Source organism: Gadus macrocephalus, chromosome 16 (genome assembly GCF_031168955.1).
Source record: "Gadus macrocephalus chromosome 16, ASM3116895v1".
NCBI classification, from domain to species: domain Eukaryota; kingdom Metazoa; phylum Chordata; class Actinopteri; order Gadiformes; family Gadidae; genus Gadus; species Gadus macrocephalus.
This window is the reverse complement of record NC_082397.1, coordinates 1,848,709-1,867,221: the sequence shown is the minus strand read 5'-3', so window position 1 is coordinate 1,867,221 and position 18,513 is coordinate 1,848,709. Positions and strand designations below refer to the sequence as shown.

The 18,513-nt window shown below is 44.7% G+C and overlaps 1 protein-coding gene and 1 long non-coding RNA gene across 2 annotated transcripts in view; both read left to right on the top strand.

Annotated features, from left to right (window-relative positions):
• The window catches only part of LOC132473959 (uncharacterized), a 121,269-nt gene that overhangs the window by 45,485 nt on the left and 57,271 nt on the right, over nucleotides 1–18,513 (top strand). Inside the window, exons 3-12 of the mRNA XM_060074360.1 lie at nucleotides 6,588–6,620; nucleotides 6,732–6,806; nucleotides 6,908–6,949; nucleotides 7,180–7,229; nucleotides 7,323–7,375; nucleotides 7,574–7,800; nucleotides 8,212–8,474; nucleotides 8,893–9,021; nucleotides 9,230–9,380; nucleotides 9,471–9,533. Of these exons, the coding sequence (XP_059930343.1) occupies nucleotides 6,588–6,620; nucleotides 6,732–6,806; nucleotides 6,908–6,949; nucleotides 7,180–7,229; nucleotides 7,323–7,375; nucleotides 7,574–7,800; nucleotides 8,212–8,474; nucleotides 8,893–9,021; nucleotides 9,230–9,380; nucleotides 9,471–9,533 (1,086 nt within the window). The remainder of the gene's footprint in view (nucleotides 1–6,587; nucleotides 6,621–6,731; nucleotides 6,807–6,907; nucleotides 6,950–7,179; nucleotides 7,230–7,322; nucleotides 7,376–7,573; nucleotides 7,801–8,211; nucleotides 8,475–8,892; nucleotides 9,022–9,229; nucleotides 9,381–9,470; nucleotides 9,534–18,513) is intronic.
• On the top strand, nucleotides 9,552–16,572 carry LOC132473971 (uncharacterized). Its single transcript, XR_009529529.1, has 3 exons — nucleotides 9,552–9,984; nucleotides 12,012–12,081; nucleotides 15,028–16,572. It is a non-coding gene; the product is annotated as an uncharacterized LOC132473971 (long non-coding RNA).

The following is an 18,513-nucleotide window of genomic DNA, read 5'->3' as shown; positions in this document are numbered from 1 at the left end:
AGGGAGAGGGCGGTTCTTAGTTGTTTAGTTTCATAACCTTGCTCTCTTCTGCTCTTTCTACTCTCTCTTTAGAACTGTCAAATCTAAGAACAGCTGGTGTTAAGATAAATCTACACTAACAATACATTTTGATTCCTTGTCTTACAAAAGAACATCAAATATTACGATAACTGCACCAGACAGCCAATTGTATAATGTCACCCAAAATCTTAGATATTGTCCACTAAATGTACTTCATGTAGGCTGTGAATTAAGATGAACACACAGAAGTTTAGGTGACGCTGAGAAATCAGTTTGGTTTTTGTAGCATCTTGAACCAACACTACCACCACTAGTGGTCATCTGAGAATAGTTGTAATGTTTTGTTTTAATATTATTTTCCATTTCTCTTGATTTCTCTTTCAGAACATGGAAGGATTCGCTCTGAATTAATCGACAGGTTGTCTGACGACGATGTCATCGGTCTCCCGTATTACCTTAGGATGATGGATGTGTTGAATGACCAGGAGATGAAGACTGTAGAGGAGAAGACGACCAGTAAAGACAGAGCACGTTGTCTCATTGATACGGTGATGAAGAAAGGGGAGAGAGGAAGTCGCCTGATGGTTGATTATCTGATGGAGGGGCACCCTGAACTATACTCAACCCTGGGTCTGACCCCAACTTCTGCTCTGATCAGTGCGTTGTTCTTTTAATGTATTTTTTTTATTATTTTCCAAAGAATTATTAACCTTCATTGTTATCATGTTGTCAGTACAAAACTATATGATTATTAAATGTGTTAATAACAGGAGGAACAAAGGTCACGTAGGAAACTCAGCTTGGTTATTTGTGGCACTTTGATCAAACACTGAAACAATTTGGTTTACCAGAAGTAAACTGAGGAAGTAATTTTTTTTTTTTTCAGTATTTCTTGAGTGAAAAGAAAATTAATTAATTTCATCTGCAAATTCTCTTATTTGTCTTTCAGGGTTTGATGGGGATCCGTCATTCAGTAGCGGACAGGAGAGACCTGGTCTGATGTCCCCGTCTCGGCCCCTCAGAATGCATGAAGGCAACAGCGAGCTGGGTAAGTTTAAGTCTCCTAGGTTTAGGAGTAATAAGTAACATAACCCTCTATATCATAGTTCTTCCCTGTCGAAATACATTTTATACACACCAGATAAATAATTTATCATATAAAAACATAAGACCTAATTTAATCAATATATACTTGATTTTAATAAACAAGGCCAAAGGTGTATGGCTTTCTGGAATATCTGTTCTGATTCTGGGTTATCAATTCTAAACGTATGGCTTGTTTACAACATAAATAATTTGCCTGACTCACGTTTGTACTTTTTCAACATTTTCCGGAGTCCATACATTCCATTTCTATAGCTTTAAAATGACCAAAACTGGAGAACACTTGGTCAGACATAGTTCTTGGCAGTAAATAGTGTGTGTGTGTGTGTGTGTGTGTGTGTGTGTGTGTGTGTGTGTGTGTGTGTGTGTGTGTGTGTGTGTGTGTGTGTGTGTGTGTGTGTGTGTGTGTGTGTGTGTGTGTGTGTGTGGTTCTAGAGGACAAAAGAAACAAAGGGTACATACTTTCATATTATAATACAGAAGACTGATGTCAAAGTAGCACAATGAAGCAGTCTTAACTGGCTGTTCAACTAAAAACCATCCTGGTCTCTGATGCAATCCAACATAAGGAAACGTAAGCTTCCTCATATATCAAGGGATTATTATGTAACATTTACGCATTAAATATACCTAATATATTCTGTTGAGTTGTGTTCTTTCATAATCCAAAATGTTTCCAACAATGTTCAAACCCAGAGATATTCAGAGTTTAATTTACACTAATGGTACCTTGCGTTGGTCACATGTCGATGGCTTCATATGGCCTTACCCCCTAACTTCAGGGAAACTCACGAAAATACCGTTGAGGCCTAATGTGTTGATATGATAAGTCAATAGCAATCTAGCTCACTACGATGTGCTACTTGGACAAGTGGCTCAACCAGACACCAAGCTCATGCAGTGTTTAGCACACAGACTTTACTACCTTCCAGAAATCAGGTGGTAGTAGCAGACTTCAGGCAGGACTGGATGGAACAGCCTCCTTCTCTCTTTCATCGAGCAGAGAAGCAGAGACACATTCCGCCCGTCACCCTCCGTAGCGGGCGCTACATCGCCGCGGTGCGCTGTTAGTGAAATACGCAGGCGGTCCGCACACGGCCACGGGATTTATAGTCGCCGCTTGTTTGGCCGTAAATAGATTTAGATAAAGTTTTGCCACTAGGTGTCATCCAAATACTTGAACATAAAATCCACAATAACTCCGCTGGTAATCTCCTATGAAGGAAACACAGATTAAAACATTATATGAGGACTCAAACAATATTACGGCGTCTTACTTTGAAGACTTGGTGGTTGCTCGATCTGGAGGAAGCTTTTGCCATTGGACTGAATATGTTAGTTCAATAGCAATTGCTAGAACAATAACAATATTCTGCTTTCATAGCATGTGATGAGACAAGAAATATGTAATCTCTATCTATATTTTTTATAATACATGAACACTTTATTGATGACATTTATATCGGATAATATGCATATTAGATCACTACCGGCGTGAATGTGGATTTTTACTGCGTCCAAAGTATTTGGACGCAGTAGCCTGGCAGATTAGAACCAAGGGCGTAACCATGGTTTAGACATTGGGGGGGTCCAATTTTTTATTATTATTTGTTAAGTGCATTGCCTAATTCTATATTTATATATGAAAATGTGGACATTTAGAACATAGTTTCGAGGACTACATTGACCATTTGAATTCACATCTAAAGGAATAGTGTAATAATGTAATGTCTTTTATTTGCTTACTCAAAGCTCGGTATCAAGTTACTTACTGTCTGAAAAAAACTGCGTATGCTTGGCTGTTGGTCCAGTTTCTTCTGCTTTTTAGGTAACCTCAAATCCTCCATTACTCAACTTTACTTTCTTGGCTCTCACTGAAGAAAGAGTGTGGGGTAACCATGACAACGCAGAAAGTCGCGAGGTGGTTTCAAACTAAATCGCACAAGTGTACAATTAGGAGGGGGGATTCACACACTTAACAAACGGAAATAAATTGAAAATAAATAAGACATAACAAGAGACCGATCCATTGACAGGGTTCATAAAAAGAGAACATATATTTTACATTTTATCCTGCTGTATATTGGGGGGGACAGGTTAGTATTTTCTCAACATTGGGGGGGACACGACCCCCCCAAAGAATGCGTGGTTACGCCCTTGATTAGAACGCATGCATAATCACTATCGGGAAACAGACACACTGAACATCTAGATTCTAGATGTTTAGTCTGTCTGGCTTTTTAACACATCTTTTCTTCTAGATTCTACAAGAAAAGATGTGTTAAAAAGCCGTCAAAAGGTTTGTCATTGTAGGGTTGTGAAAAAGCGGAGTAATAAAATAAGTTATAAAATGCAACGGCGCAAAAATGAGGCATTATGTAATCAAAAACACTTAATTTTACGTCTATTTAAGTCAATAACCGTCCACAATGAGGCGTAGTTGGGACCCCTTTGGCCTCCCATTGGACTCCCAGGTTTGGCTCCCCAGCACGCAATCATTCTCACATGGGAACCCGAGCGGCAATAACACGGCCCAACACCATATAGCCAATCACCACCAACCGGTCGGCCATTTCCCCACAATAGAGAAACGGCAGATATCATACACCCGACACACTAAGCTGGCAGATCTGACGGGCACCCAGGTCAAGCCTCAAGACCTTTGTGAAAAAACAGAGGAAATGCTTTAAGTCGCATGCGTTACCGCATTTTCTTGACAGCCCCAATATATATTTATTTATATATATATAAATTAAACTCCATCTCTTGCTTCAATAATGGAGCACTTAAAGCAGTTTGCTTATTTTATCAATTGTATTTATTCTCATTGTATCTTCTTGGTTGACAACAATTACTGTTGGTCGCTTTGGTGAAATACGTCGGCAAAATAAATGTAACGTAATGTAAAAAGGTGTGTTTTGTGTCATAGGTGCGCTGCCACAGCTACAGAGTTGAAGCTGACATCGTTGTAATGAATGGTTTGCTTACACAATACTAACAGCACACTGATGCCGTTGCAGTGTCGAGCTTTGGAGGGTTTACACACACACACACACACAAAATGTGCATGTGCCAAGTAGTGTGTTGGCAGTGTTGTGTGTAATAGTTGCGCTGCCACCAGTCAGGGTGTTAGGTGACATTGATGTAACGAATGGTTTGCTGGCTTGATGCTGCATCAAATACATTTCTAATGTGATGCATCCCGTGTGCTCCGCTGCTGCCCGTGCATGCTTCAAATTACTTCTCTGATCTGCTGTTTGCCTCGATAGTGAACGCATAGGGTTAACCTATGCGTTAACCCTGCTCTGCATGCAACAGTGTGTGTCTATAAAGTTCATAGGGTTGCTACTGTTGTCCTTTGATTTAGGCCAATACTGAATACAAAACCAATCACCATCACTGCTAAGTAACAAACAATGACCTCCAGAAACTATTAACTAAAACAATCACTGCTAACTGCAAAATTTCTTGTTGTTGCTGTTAAGGAGCTGCGGGTGCAGGCAGGTAGGACCCAAACGCAGACGGTATTTCAGGAAACGGCACTTTATTCAAGCCTAAGGCACAGGAATCAGGGAACTCGGGAGACAACTCGGAACTCGGGAGACAACAGGGAACTCGGGAGACAACAGGGAACTCGGGAGACAACAGGGAACTCGGGAGACAACAGGGAACTCGGGAGACAACAGGGAACTCGGGAGACAACAGGGAACTCGGGACACGCAGGACTAACAACCACAAACAACCACAGCAAACCACAATAACAGCACAAGGAACAAAGGAAAGACGAGGGCTTAAATAACAAACACAACGAGGAACAGCTGAGACACATTAGGGGAGGGAACAGCAATCAACACAGGAGGGAAACACAGGGAAACACCCACACCCTGACAGTACCCCCCCCTTAAGGGTCGACTCCCAGGCGACCCACGACAAGCAAAGAAAGTCAAACCCAAAACGGGTGGGTGGAGGGGCGCCAGGAGGGGGGAATCAAAAAAAAAATGGACTGCGGCAGAGCCGAGGGACGTCAGGCGAGCGGCCAGAAAACTGCCCCAGGGCATGGCAGGGAGCCTCAGGCGGACGGCCTGGGGGGCAAGCAGAGGCAGAGTGAAGGCGGAACCCTTCAGGAGGCCGGCGGCAAGGACGATGAGGGCTCAGTCCCTCAGGAGACCTGCAGTGGCACAGAACCCCCTCAGAAGGCCGGCAGCGGTGAAGGTGGAACCCTTCAGGAGGCCGGCGAAGGCGAGGTAGAGGGCGGGTCCCCTCAAGAGGGAGGCCCGGTAGAGGGCGGGTCCCCTCAGGAGGAAGGCCCGGTAGAGGGCGGGTCCCCTCAAGAGGGAGGCCAGGTAGAGGGCGGGTCCCCTCAAGAGGGAGGCCAGGTAGAGGGCGGGTCCCCTCAGGAGGAAGGCGAGGTAGAGGGCGGGTCCCCTCAGGAGGAAGGCCAGGTAGAGGGCGGGTCCCCTCAGGAGGAAGGCCAGGTAGAGGGCGGGTCCCCTCAGGAGGAAGGCCAGGTAGAGGGCGGGTCCCCTCAGGAGGAAGGCCAGGTAGAGGGCGGGTCCCCTCAGGAGGAAGGCCAGGTAGAGGGCGGGTCCCCACAGGAGGAAGGCCAGGTAGAGGGCGGGTCCCCTCAGGAAGGCCAGGTAGAGGGCGGGTCCCCTCAGGAAGGCCAGGTAGAGGGCGGGTCCCCTCAGGAAGGCCAGGTAGAGGGCGGGTCCCCTCTGGTGGACAGGGTAGAGGGCGGGTCCCCTCTGGTGGAAGGCCTTGAAGGGGAACCCCCCTCGGGAAGGAGTGGAGGAGGGCCCCCACAGGCAGGAGCGGAGGGCGTGCCTCCCCTGGACGGTCTGGAGGGCGGGCCCCCTCAGGCAGGAGCGGAGGGCGGACCACCTCAAGCAGGCAAAGAGGCCGGTCCCCCTCTGGAAGGCTAGGAGTGGGCTCAGGAACAGGACAGGGCTCGGGGACCGGAGTCGGTGCGGGAGCTGGAGTACCAGGAGGAACCGGGTGGTACCCCAAACCCTCCCAGCGATCTATTGCCTTATTTATCTTGACTAGTAAATCCTCCCACTCACGGCTAGCTTGATCGTCCGCTGGGTCCAATGTTGGTGCTGTCATTCTGTTAAGGAGCTGCGGGTGCTGGCAGGCAGGTAGGACCTAAACGCAGACGGTATTTCAGGAAACGGCACTTTATTCAAGCCTAAAGGCTAAGGCACAGGAATCAGGGAACTCGGGAGACAACTCGGAACTCGGGAGACAACAGGGAACTCGGGAGACAACAGGGAACTCGGGACACGCAGGACTAACAACCACAAACAACCACAGCAAACCACAATGACAGCACAAGGAACAAAGGAAAGACGAGGGCTTAAATAACAAACACAACGAGGAACAGCTGAGACACATTAGGGGAGGGAACAGTAATCAACACAGGAGGGAAACACAGGGAAACACCCACACCCTGACAGTTGCAGATTTACTATCAAGAGTGGAAAGGTGTCATATAGGTATGTATATATTGAAATAAGCCATGGTTTGAGGTTTCAACTAAACTCCCCGTGATTGGTTGAGGAGGTGCTGTCAGACATTTCAGAGTTTGATTGATCCCCCTTTCACAGGGACGAGTCTCACAGAAGACACAGCAAGCATGTTTTTGATGGACAGGTGTGAAGAGGAGGACGGTTCTGATTCTGGTAAGAGTCGTGGTTCTTCTGGTTCTTCACTCACGCTACATACCTCCAGGCTTCTCCAAACCTCCCTCTCACCCTCCCTTCTTATTTTGTCTTTTTTCCAGACGCCAGTGCTGAGATTGATGAAGATGATGAAGAGGATGAAGGTGAGAAGTGTCACTCTTCCGTGGAGCTTTGAGTCTCAATGACGAGGTGATCTGACAACAGAAGTATTTCACTGGGGGTTAAAGAAATATATCCAGGTTCACTGAACCAGGAATGCTGCCTGCCAGTGTATCATGAGGCCAACTGTTATTGGAGGACTTAATGTACACATTACCCTTACACTGGACATGCTGTCGGTTTTGTTACTGACAATAAATATTTATCCTGACAGAGGAGATGCACTTCAAGACACATTGTGAAAAATGTAAAGCATCTCAGCAGGTGAATTTCAACAAAATATATACCTTTACGTTAAATGTACATTACATAAATCCAGTATTGCTCTATATTGTTGTTTGCTTCTACTTTTTACAGAGTCCTGAGTATGAGAAGGTTACGCCAACGAAGATTTCTAAGTGGAGCTTCCAGTGAGTGACATTCAGTCCTGACACCAGTCCCATGGGGTTATCAGAATAATACAACAACACAAACAGATTCTGTTGTAATGTGTGTGTGTGTGTGTGTGTGTGTGTGTGTGTGTGTGTGTGTGTGTGTGTGTGTGTGTGTGTGTGTGTGTGTGTGTGTGTGTGTGTGTGTGTGTGTGTGTGTGTGTGTGTGTGTGTTAGGGTACAGCTGGAAGGCGAGGGGACCTATGAGTGTTCGGCTACAGGTCTGGTGTTTGAAGTGTCGGAGCAGGCTCTGGTCCGCTACTCGGTCCTGTCCTGGTTCCAATTCTCTGAGTTCCTCCAAGACTCCTGGAGGCCTGCTGGATCGATTTATGATGTGGATGTGGTCAACAAGGATCCATCTGTACTCAAGTTTATCCATTTCCCACACTCGCTGTGCCTTGCTGGTAAGAACACACTCTGACTGTGAAGAGGGGGGGATTCAGGCTGAATAATCTAAGAATCTCTGAGTGCATGGCAGCTTTGGCAGTGTTTTGTTGACCAACCATTATGGTTATTTCTTGGTTTGGGCTGACTCACTCAGCTCATCTTGACTTTTGAAACTCGATATAATATATATATTATTTCAATATTCGTTGTTTTCCTAAAATATTCGCGACTTCTGAATTCATTTTACAAGATCCCTGCTTATTTTTAAAATACAATCTGGATTAGAAAATCGTCGCTGGTATCACTTGTTATATAATGTTTATCATTTTACTATCGCATATCTTTCTCCAAACTTATGAGTCTAAGTACGTACTGGCAGTTATCATTTCCCATCGGGCTCGAATAAAGGATTGTTCATGTTTCAACAGAACCTTTGCGTGATCTGAGCTTCAGTGTTCTGCATGTAAAGGAACGCCATGCAGACATTGAGTCGACGGTGGGCTTCACGGCCAGCCATGTTAAATGGCGCGTGTCCTCGCTGTCTCTCCTGGGTCTCATTCGGAGGAGCATTCAGAGCATTTATCTATGGATGGTGGAGCACCACGCGATGGTGCTGATTTACAAGGAGCAGAACAAAAAAGACTCCATCTTCCAAGTGTATTTGGGCTTCAACAGCGATTCTGAGATCAAGGTGACGAAGAACAATGGTCAACGATTAAGTAATAGAACGAGAGTCCTCTGTGTTGGTAAACAGATTCATGGATAGACAGACAGACTAGACTAAACTGTGCTAGGCCAAGCTGGGATAAACTCCTAAACTAGGGGAGGGAGAACTTGGGTGAGACTAAAATAGACTGGTCTGGGCTAGCCTAGAATGCGCTTATCTGGACTGGGCTAGCCTGAAATGGGCTAGGATGGGCTGGGCTAGGCTAGACTGCAATAGGCGTGGCTAGATAATTCAGTTTAACGTCCTCTCTTGAGGGCTCGTCTGTCTTAATGTGATCTGCCATCTTGAAAATAACTATCTATCCCCATATTCCCTCTCACTCCTCCTCCCTCTCTCCATCTCTGACCATTGGGTCTTGCCCCTCCTGTTCCTGTGTGTGCAGGCTATTGAAGAACAGGTGAACAAATACAGGAAGAAATGCATCAGGATTTACAAACCGGCCAACTGTACGCTGGTGTCAAGGAAGTACTACCACCTCAAAAGCGAGCCAGAAGGGGTAATTGAACCTTCGGTATGTGTTGTGACTTTAATTTTCATTTACATGTAATTATCCTGCAGGTAATAAGGTGCAGTAAGGTTTGTGTGTGTGTGTGTGTGTGTGTGTGTGTGTGTGTGTGTGTGTGTGTGTGTGTGTGTGTGTGTGTGTGTGTGTGTGTGTGTGTGTGTGTGTGTGTGTGTGTGTGTGTGTGTGTGTGTGTGTGTGTGTGTGTGTTAAACAGAAAATAATATTCACCACAGAAGTGTTAGCGGAGAAGGTCTTCTCTGAAGCACACTTCGGTGAGCGTCCTCCTGTCAGATTGTTTCTCATGGCCTCTGCGGAAGAAAATATAAGAAACTGTCGTCCTTTGTGGTCTGCTACAATCACAGAAGGTAAGCAATGCACACAATTTGAATTTGTTTCACGGTTTGCACCGTAAGACTGATGACTCATGACACTTTCTATGGCAAATCCTACTGCAGTTGATTGGAATGACGAGGCGTTCTCTTCGGGGACGTTCCGGGGGGCCAACATCAGACAGAGAGGTACACTTTTTCTTCGTGGTGTTGCGTTCTTTGGTTCATTGTTGGTGTTTCAATCGGATAGTAGGATTATTGGGGACGTTGAATCACCCGACGAGCGGGGCTGCCCTGGGACCACCGCCCAAAGTTGAACATATTTTTACTTTTATGCACGGTGAAAAACCTCAGAAAGCGAGAAGCGCATCTTAACGCTGCTCTGAACCGATCCGACTGATCAGAGCTCACAAAGGTTTCCACAATGAAAGGTTCAAGGCTTCAGGTGCGCAATTCAGAAAACGGAGAGAAGAGGAGGAAAGCAAAGCTTGAATTAGTTGTGGCTGGCTATATGCCACAGCTAGGCCTATTGTCTAACTTTATTTACTCTCCAACATTCTTGGATCCTCTGCCGATGTCCCCAGCTGCTGCAGAAGGGACATCTGATCTCCGGTCTTCACCTCGCCTCTCTCTGGAGCATGTACGTTCAGCCAACTATTAGTGGTCTCTGTGTAATTTATAATCCACGACTATAATGTCATTATTTATTCCCAATACTTTAGCACTCTAATCCTCCTACGTACGTTTAGCTAGAGACACCATTCCAATTGTAAAATGTTCATATTTTCTTGGAATCATGAGCTACTAGTTTTCTAACTAATATAATTCACTGTTTTTTTTTTAATATCCAACTTTTAAAACCTTACATTTTATAATAGCAAAATCCAACTAATTAAGCGAGTTCTCCCTTGGGCTTTAATTTATTGTGGTGCGTCTAAATGTGCAATTTTAGCTTGAGGAGTGAATTGGCTCGCTCGTTTGCTGACAGCCTGCTGTGGAATTGCGGACAGGTGTCATCGAAATTGGCCCGCGTAACAAGCATCGCCTTTAAAGTGGGAACGGTCATGCGGTTCCTCTCGTTAGTCAAAGTATTGTTCATTAGGGAAAATAACTGCTCAACGGGAGCATTTGTGCCAGGCAGACACATGGCAAATTGACAAATTAGACATATTTTTCTACGGTATCTGCTACTTCTGAAACGGTCGCCCAGCGCTCGTCCGTTGGTTTTTCATCAGAGTCCTGTGCGACCATCCCTGTTGCCTATGCCCTCACGGATAAGGTTTTGTTGAACAAATTAATGATCGGGCTATAGTAAGACCATGTTTGTTATACCATGTACCATGTTTGTTATACCATGTAGCACCCACCCAAGTGGGTGCTACATATTGGTGGTGGTTAGTGAGGTCCCCCCTTCACTTTAGGCGTCTTTGAGTGTTATTAATTATTATTATTCTTCATGTTTAACCTCTGTTTTCCTTTTATTCCTAGTCTGTTTTACATAGTTTTGAATGATGACTATATGCTCTGTAAGGTGACCTTGGGTGTCTTGAAAGGCGCCTCTAAATTAAATGTATTATTATTATTATGTTGGCTGTGTAATCGCTAAAAACAGGGGACATTTCATAGTGGTTGGTGGAAACCAGGTACGTTTTAGCGTCCCGACAGGCTTTGGTCGGGACTCTGGACTCCCGTTCACCAAAATCGGGACCGTAAATGTGGTTCTGGGTCTGAGAGCTGCGCTCGCGTAGCCTCTATTCTTCCTGGTTAGTAGCCTACCCTGTGGTCGAATCATCGGATTGGCTGGTGGACGTGACGTCATGACCAAGAGGCAAGCACAGACGTAATTTAAAGCTACAACACTGTGAATAGGCAGAGTTCATGCTGCAACCACCGCTGCGACGCCAAGACGTGGACAAATATAATACATAGGTGCCAAATATAGGCGCTTCTGTGCACGACCGGTTCCGGCGCCCCTGGTCTCAGTGAACTCCGGTGAGGTGGCTATCACAAAAGATAACCATTTCAGACGTTGCGGAGCCCAATGTCAATATTTAACCTAGAAACACAATGTAGAGCTTAAACAGGTCCAGTGCTTCTTGTTACATTGGCGCTAAAATAATGAATCTATTGGAAATATGATCTTCAAGTTTCAGGCGTTTGAGTGGAGACCCCCGTTTATCTGGCTAGGTGCTAGGTGATTTATCTGGTGTACTTTCGGTAGAAGCTTAATGCTAACAACAATGTCACAAATGTCTTCATGTTATGCGATCTAAACAAAGGATATATATCATATGAAAGCTGAGACTCCAAAGAATCAAACGGTACAATCCTCATCATTATGTGAGCTTATCTCGACTAACTTGAATTGAAGGGATAATGTCAATGGCATACTTTTCCAAGTTACTACCACACACACACTCACTTACTCACTGTGTGTGGCTTAATTAAAACATATAATTAAAACATTTACTCACTTTGCACTCACCGCATTTCCTGTAGGAAATGCATTTTGTAGTTATTATTGTTGAACGTTACAGTTACACATTGTTACTAATTAAATGTAGTTGTTAGTCAAATTATCTAAAGTTTATTTGTACAGGGCTACTTTATATGCAGAATAATTACTGGACTTAATACAGTATGGATGAACTGTATGTTTCAAAGCAGCCTACAGGTCAAGCAACATCCAGCACCACATCCAGGCCTCCAGCTCCCTCCAGGGCAACACAGGCTGAAGGTGAGTTGAGTTAATTGTATCTTACAGCAGCAGTTATGTTACGGATCAATATGGTCGATATGAACTAATCCAGACCCATTTTTGCTGTAATTCTATCAAATATTCACAATCAGTCATGAACATAGGTCTTGTACATTGTCTTGTCCATTTTGCCACAAATTGATGCTAGGGAATCTATTCCACTATATGTTAGACCGCAACCATCTATATTTATTAAAGTTGTCTACAGGACACATACAAGATTCCTGACCTCATTTTACTGATGTAATTCAGTGGTTCCCAAACTCACGTCACGTATAATCAAGTCATCGTTTTTGTTTGTAATTCTGCTAATTAAAAAAACGAATGGATAGAAATCACTGGCTTGTATGTGAAATAGTATATTTTTTCCAAACGTCTGAGGCTTGCCTGATTTAGCCACTCTATCACTGACCATGTAAGACGCTGGCCCTGCCCTCCTAATGGTATCTGTGGCTGTTAGACATTTGTTGGGGTTAGAAAGTTGCCTCAGTTGATGCTCAAAAAACTCAAAAACGTTGCTTGAGAGAAGGTTTCAAACAGTTATTACACAGAACCTGTGCACATTTGCCACACTGAGGCTGAGGGAAGTCCTCACTCCCAGTGTAAGTGAACCCCATAGTAATATAGTTGTTGTTATAGACCCCAACCTCCCTGTCAATTTGGTGTTTCCCTGGGGCGGGGGTCTGGGGCTCTTGGGCTGCTTCGTCATCATTGTCCATACTGGTGGCAGCACCAGTAGAGCTACAGCAGCATCAGAACTGGTGATCGTACCAGTATGACCTGAGGAGCACCAGTAGAGCTAGCATCAGAACTGGTGATCATACCAGTATGACCTGAGGAGCACCAGTAGAGCTACAGCAGCATCAGAACTGGTGATCATACCAGTATGACCTGAGGAGCACCAGTAGAGCTAGCATCAGAACTGGTGATCGTACCAGTATGACCTGAGGAGCACCAGTAGAGCTACAGCAGCATCAGAACTGGTGATCGTACCAGTATGACCTGAGGAGCACCAGTAGAGCTACAGCAGCATCAGAACTGGTGATCGTACCAGTATGACCTGAGGAGCACCAGTAGAGCTACAGCAGCATCAGAACTAGTGATCGTACCAGTATGACCTGAGGAGCACCAGTAGAGCTACAGCAGCATCAGAACTGGTGATCATACCAGTATGACCTGAGGAGCACCAGTAGAGCTACAGCAGCATCAGAACTGGTGATCGTACCAGTATGACCTGAGGAGCACCAGTAGAGCTACAGCAGCATCAGAACTAGTGATCGTACCAGTATGACCTGAGGAGCACCAGTAGAGCTACAGCAGCATCAGAACTGGTGATCATACCAGTATGACCTGAGGAGCACCAGTAGAGCTACAGCAGCATCAGAACTGGTGATCGTACCAGTATGACCTGAGGAGCACCAGTAGAGCGACAGCAGCATCAGAACTGGTGATCGTACCAGTATGACCTGAGGAGCACCAGTAGAGCTACAGTAGCATCAGAACTGGTGATCATACCAGTATGACCTGAGGAGCACCAGTAGAGCTACAGTAGCATCAGAACTGGTGATCGTACCAGTATGACCTGAGGAGCTGCTCCCACAGCCCGGGCTTCATGTGTAGGACCAGTGCAGTTTTCTTTTGCCTCTCTGGGTTTGGGATTAACCTCTTTAAGCCATTTATCCATTATTATAATTTTTCTCAAAAAGGAGAGGGGTTAAAAACAAGCTTACATGTCCTTGATTTAGATTTTGTTTCCCTTCTACATTTGTGCTAATTGGTAATGATCTTTAGAGCGTGCCCTAGCAAGCGAAACGACAACGAGAGCGCCTGAGACAAAGCCAGAGAGTACTGCCACCACAATAGACCTTTTTGATCATTATTTAATCACTATTCAATCATAGTCTGGGGAAAATATAACGAAAGATCAACCTTAGTTTAGCCGATTCAAGGGTACAATTGTGTCTTTCACAGGGCAGCGCCCCTCACTCATGATGCCTTCCTGCTCACCTGCATGCACTCAATCACCCAAATAAAGCAGTGGTGATCAGACTGTCCAGTTGGTGTTTATTACTTTGAGATTTTTCTTATTTTTAACATAATTAAGGGATTGTGTTGGCAGAATTATGTTCAGGTACATGAGAGAAATGCAAATCTCGGCCCTGTGTTGGATCAGACCAAAACCTTCATATTAATAAAAGATTGTGTTGTGTTGTTGACCAGTTATCAATGTATTGATAAGCTGAAACAAGGATTATAATGTAAAGACGTCGCCAAACTTTCCGATAAAGCCAACATATTTTGGTGTACTGTTCGCTTACAGCCTACAATTAAAAGATTAAAACCAATTTAAGCCGAAAAGGTTGAAGATACCAGCAGGTCATGAGAGGGTTCCTCTAAGTAAACCCTTTTGAAGGTATCTGTATCGTGTTTGGACCAAAGCTCTCCTACATATTAAAGTGATAGTAAATAGGATTATTCTCTACACTTAATTGTTGATTGCTAATCTGCATGCATGAAACACGCGTCATAGAAATTCGTAATGTCAAGAAAATAGTCTAACCTATAAGAAAATCTGCTGTTAGCCTCAAGGAAGTGTCAGGGAAATACTAAAGTATATGGAATCAGCGCAAATCCACGTTACTATAAACGATGGTAGGTAAGCTGTGTTTATCTTAATGTAGAAGGGACACACCGTTGTATTTTTCTGTATGATACGCATGAGTGTTTAGAATTATTGATCTAAAATGGAAACAAGATTTAAATGAACTATCAAGATCGTTCATTTTAATGACTTTTTTTATGTTGTGATTGAAAAATTTGGTGCGACAAACTGTTGTATCTTTAACCCAATAAAGACGGGTTTAATTAATCAACTATCGGGTTTGCTCATTGTAATTTTAAATTACCTTTTGATTTTTCTTCCAGGGAAGCTGGAAAGTATCCGTTCTGAATTTGTGCAGAGAGTTTCAATCCCAGTTATCAAAGGTCTCCTGGATGACCTTTGGCAGCAGAAATTGTTGAGTACTGAGGACAAGGATTTTGTGATGGAGAAGGGGAAGATCAAAACGGACATGGCACGGTGTCTGATCGACATGGTTATCGGGAAAGGGGAGACGGCAAGTAAGGAAATGATCGATAGCATGAAGAAGAGGGACAATCCCTTACGCATCACCCTGGGTCTGATCTCTTCTCCTACTGCTAGTGGGGCTGAGTTCTAACTGAGTGTATTTTTAAAGAAAATTATTACTGTCGACTTTGTACGTAATTGTTCAACACATGTTTAGAATAGGACCTCCTGCCTGTGCTAGTACATATACATACATATATATACCTATACATACATACAAATATAAAGTGTACTTAGCTTTTCCTCTCGGGTACCTCCTATATCCAGATATAGTATATATAGATGTTCTTCACTGCTTATGTGGAGAGTGTCTTGACCTTCTGCATAATCTGCTGGTTTGGCAGCGCAGCAGAAGCACAGAGAAGAGTAGGCTTAGGAAAATAGTGACCACTGCCAGCAAGCTGTTGGGTACTAATTTAAGTAATCTGGAAAACTCCGACAGAAAGTTCAGAGTCAATTAGAAATTATTTTAGCAAATTCAAAACACCCACTTTTCTCCACCTTTGAACTATTACCCTCAGGTAGCAGGTTTCGATACCCAGCCCTCTCCAAAAATAGAACAAAACAGTAATTCCTTCCGCAATCCATCAGCCTTTTAAACAAACATTTAAAAAGGTTTTAATTGTTGGTTTAAAATGCCAACATCTTTAGATGTGTCCCTGAACTATGTGGAAAATATGATGATTTGGGGGTTTTGTCTTGTCAGTGGTTGTTTATCTTTATTTACTTTTTGTTGTTTGTTTTTCATGTTGTTGTTAAGGGTCATGTGTATCCGTCTTTTCACTGAGAACCATTTCCCCAAGGGGACAATACATTTCTAACTAACTATATAGGAGGTTGGCAGGTTGGCTTGTAAACTGAAGGTTGCTAGTTCGATCCCTTTTCTGTGTCCCTGAGAAACACCTAACCCTAACTGCTCCCGATGAGCTGATGGAACATTGCATGGTTTACTCCGCCGTGTGTATTAGGGCTGTGTGACGCTTTGGATAAAAGCGTCTGCTAAATGCCCTAAATGTAAATACAGATATGAATTTGTAAACATATTTAAGTTATTTTTGTATGGTTGTGATCACAGACTTTGTAAAACATGTTGACATTATGCCACAGAAAGATTTTGTCTTTGCTTCGACATTTTTGATAATCCACAATGACTAGAATAAACTTTAATAATCTTCCCCAAGTGGCAGCTAGCATTGGGTCATATAATCTTTTTATATATATAAATTATACATGTTAACATGGATATAACCAAACTCCCACTCTCAGGGTTTTCACTAACATTATCCTGACCCAGGAAAGTTCAGACATCTGTTTGGGGCAAAATAAAAATGGTTTATGGAGAAGGCTGCTTTCTTGCATATTTTTAAACCTGTCTTGACAACATAATATCAATCAATACTTTTAATATAGTAAATATTATCACATTAATATATTCAGTGTAAGCTTTGGGGTGACCGTTGACACTTCAGTGGATCCATGTGTAACGTTATTCATGGTTTCACTCATGGCTCTAAAGATCTGCGTAGAAATGTGAGCTCAGGTGCTTTCAGAGTGAGTGGAGGCAGGTATTCCTTACAGTAAGTAGAGAGACTGAAGGTTAGCCAGACAGTAGCGTGTAGACGTACACCACATACCCACAGCGGGCCCACCGGTCCACGCCCGCGCCCGCCGCCTCGACCCGGCCAGGTCTGCCGTGGCCGAGGCCCAGTTCAGGAGCACGGAGCGCCTGGCCACGTCCGTCGGTCAGACAGCCCTTGGGCTTCGCAGTGGAAAGGAAGACCGATTCCATTCTCCTGGATCCCTCCCACCCCCTCCACGGCTGTTTTGAGCTGCTTCCATCAGGCTGAAGATACAGAGTGCCTCTGGCCAAAAAAATCTCTCTCTACAAAAGCCTTCATACCCAAGGCAATACACACACGCATCATTCTTACACAAGCACTACATACACACAATTAGGGAGAACAGACTGCCTTCAATCAAAGACAATGTTTTCTAATATGGCAACATGTTGGACAAATAAAGCTTTTGGACTTCAACTTGAACTTCTCCCCTGCCCGTGGTGCCCAGATCAGACTGAGGCTACCGGCCATGTGGCGACTACCGCCGTCTCAACGGCTCAACCATCCCAGACCCGAGTCCAGTCCCTCATATCCAGGATCCTTTGTCCCGGCTGGCTGGACAGGTGGTGTTCTCTAAGGCAGACCTGGTCCGGGGCCGTCACCATGTACTGGTTGGTCAACACGATATCCCTAAAACCGCAGTCATCACTCTGTTCAGGCTTCGAGGTCCTGCATTGGCCCTTCAGTCTTAAAACGCCGCACAAGCTTTCCAGCATCTGATGGATTCCGTCTGAAGGACCTCCCCTTCCTTTTCGTCTACCTGCCCCACCCACGGATCCTTTTAGAACGCCTCAACCAGCACGGCCTCATTGTGAGGCCGGCCAAGGGCCAGTTCGGCCGGTCGTCCGTCCACTTCCTGGGGCATCACACCAGCTGGGACGGAGCTGGTCCGCTGCCTTCCAAGGTGGCTGCGGGGGCAGATTTCTCTCAACCTCCACGACCAGGGCTCTCCGGGAATCCCAGGGATGGTGAGCTCCTACACCAGTTGGTCCCTGGCGCCGCTGACCTCGGGTCGGCCCTGTAGAGGTAAAGGTCTGCTGCTCAGGAGGCCCTGGCCTGGTGGGAGGAGATGGTCACGCTGACCTCGGGTCAGCCCTGTAGAGGTAAAGGTCTGCTGCTCAGGAGGCCCTGGCCTGGTGGGAGGAGATGGTCACGCTGACCTCGGGTCAGCTCTGTAGAGGTAAAGGTCTGCTGCTCAGGAGGCCCTGGCCTGGTGGGAGGAGATGGTCACGCTGACCTCGGGTCGGCCCTGTAGAGGTAAAGGTCTGCTGCTCAGGAGGCCCTGGCCTGGTGGGAGGAGATGGTCAAGGCCTTCTCAGACACGAAAGAGGCCCTGGGTAACCTTTGTGTGAACCTGTTTTTGAAAAGAGAGCATACTAACTGATAAAAAAAATTAAAAGTAGATTGATAGGGTTAGTCTGTCACGTAGCCTACGTTGACTGGAAACGATGGTTGATAAGCAGAGTTTCTATCAAACAACCTTTGGACTTTTTATAATTTAGACTCATCATTAGTGAATGATTATGATGTGCACATTGGTCTCTCAGTATTGCGAAGCGTCAGTGACCAGAGTTTAGTTATAGGTCCTACAATAGTGGTCGCTCTATACTGTGCTATTCTAATGGAAATTACTAAATGTGTAAAGAGTTCAGATCCACTGTTCTT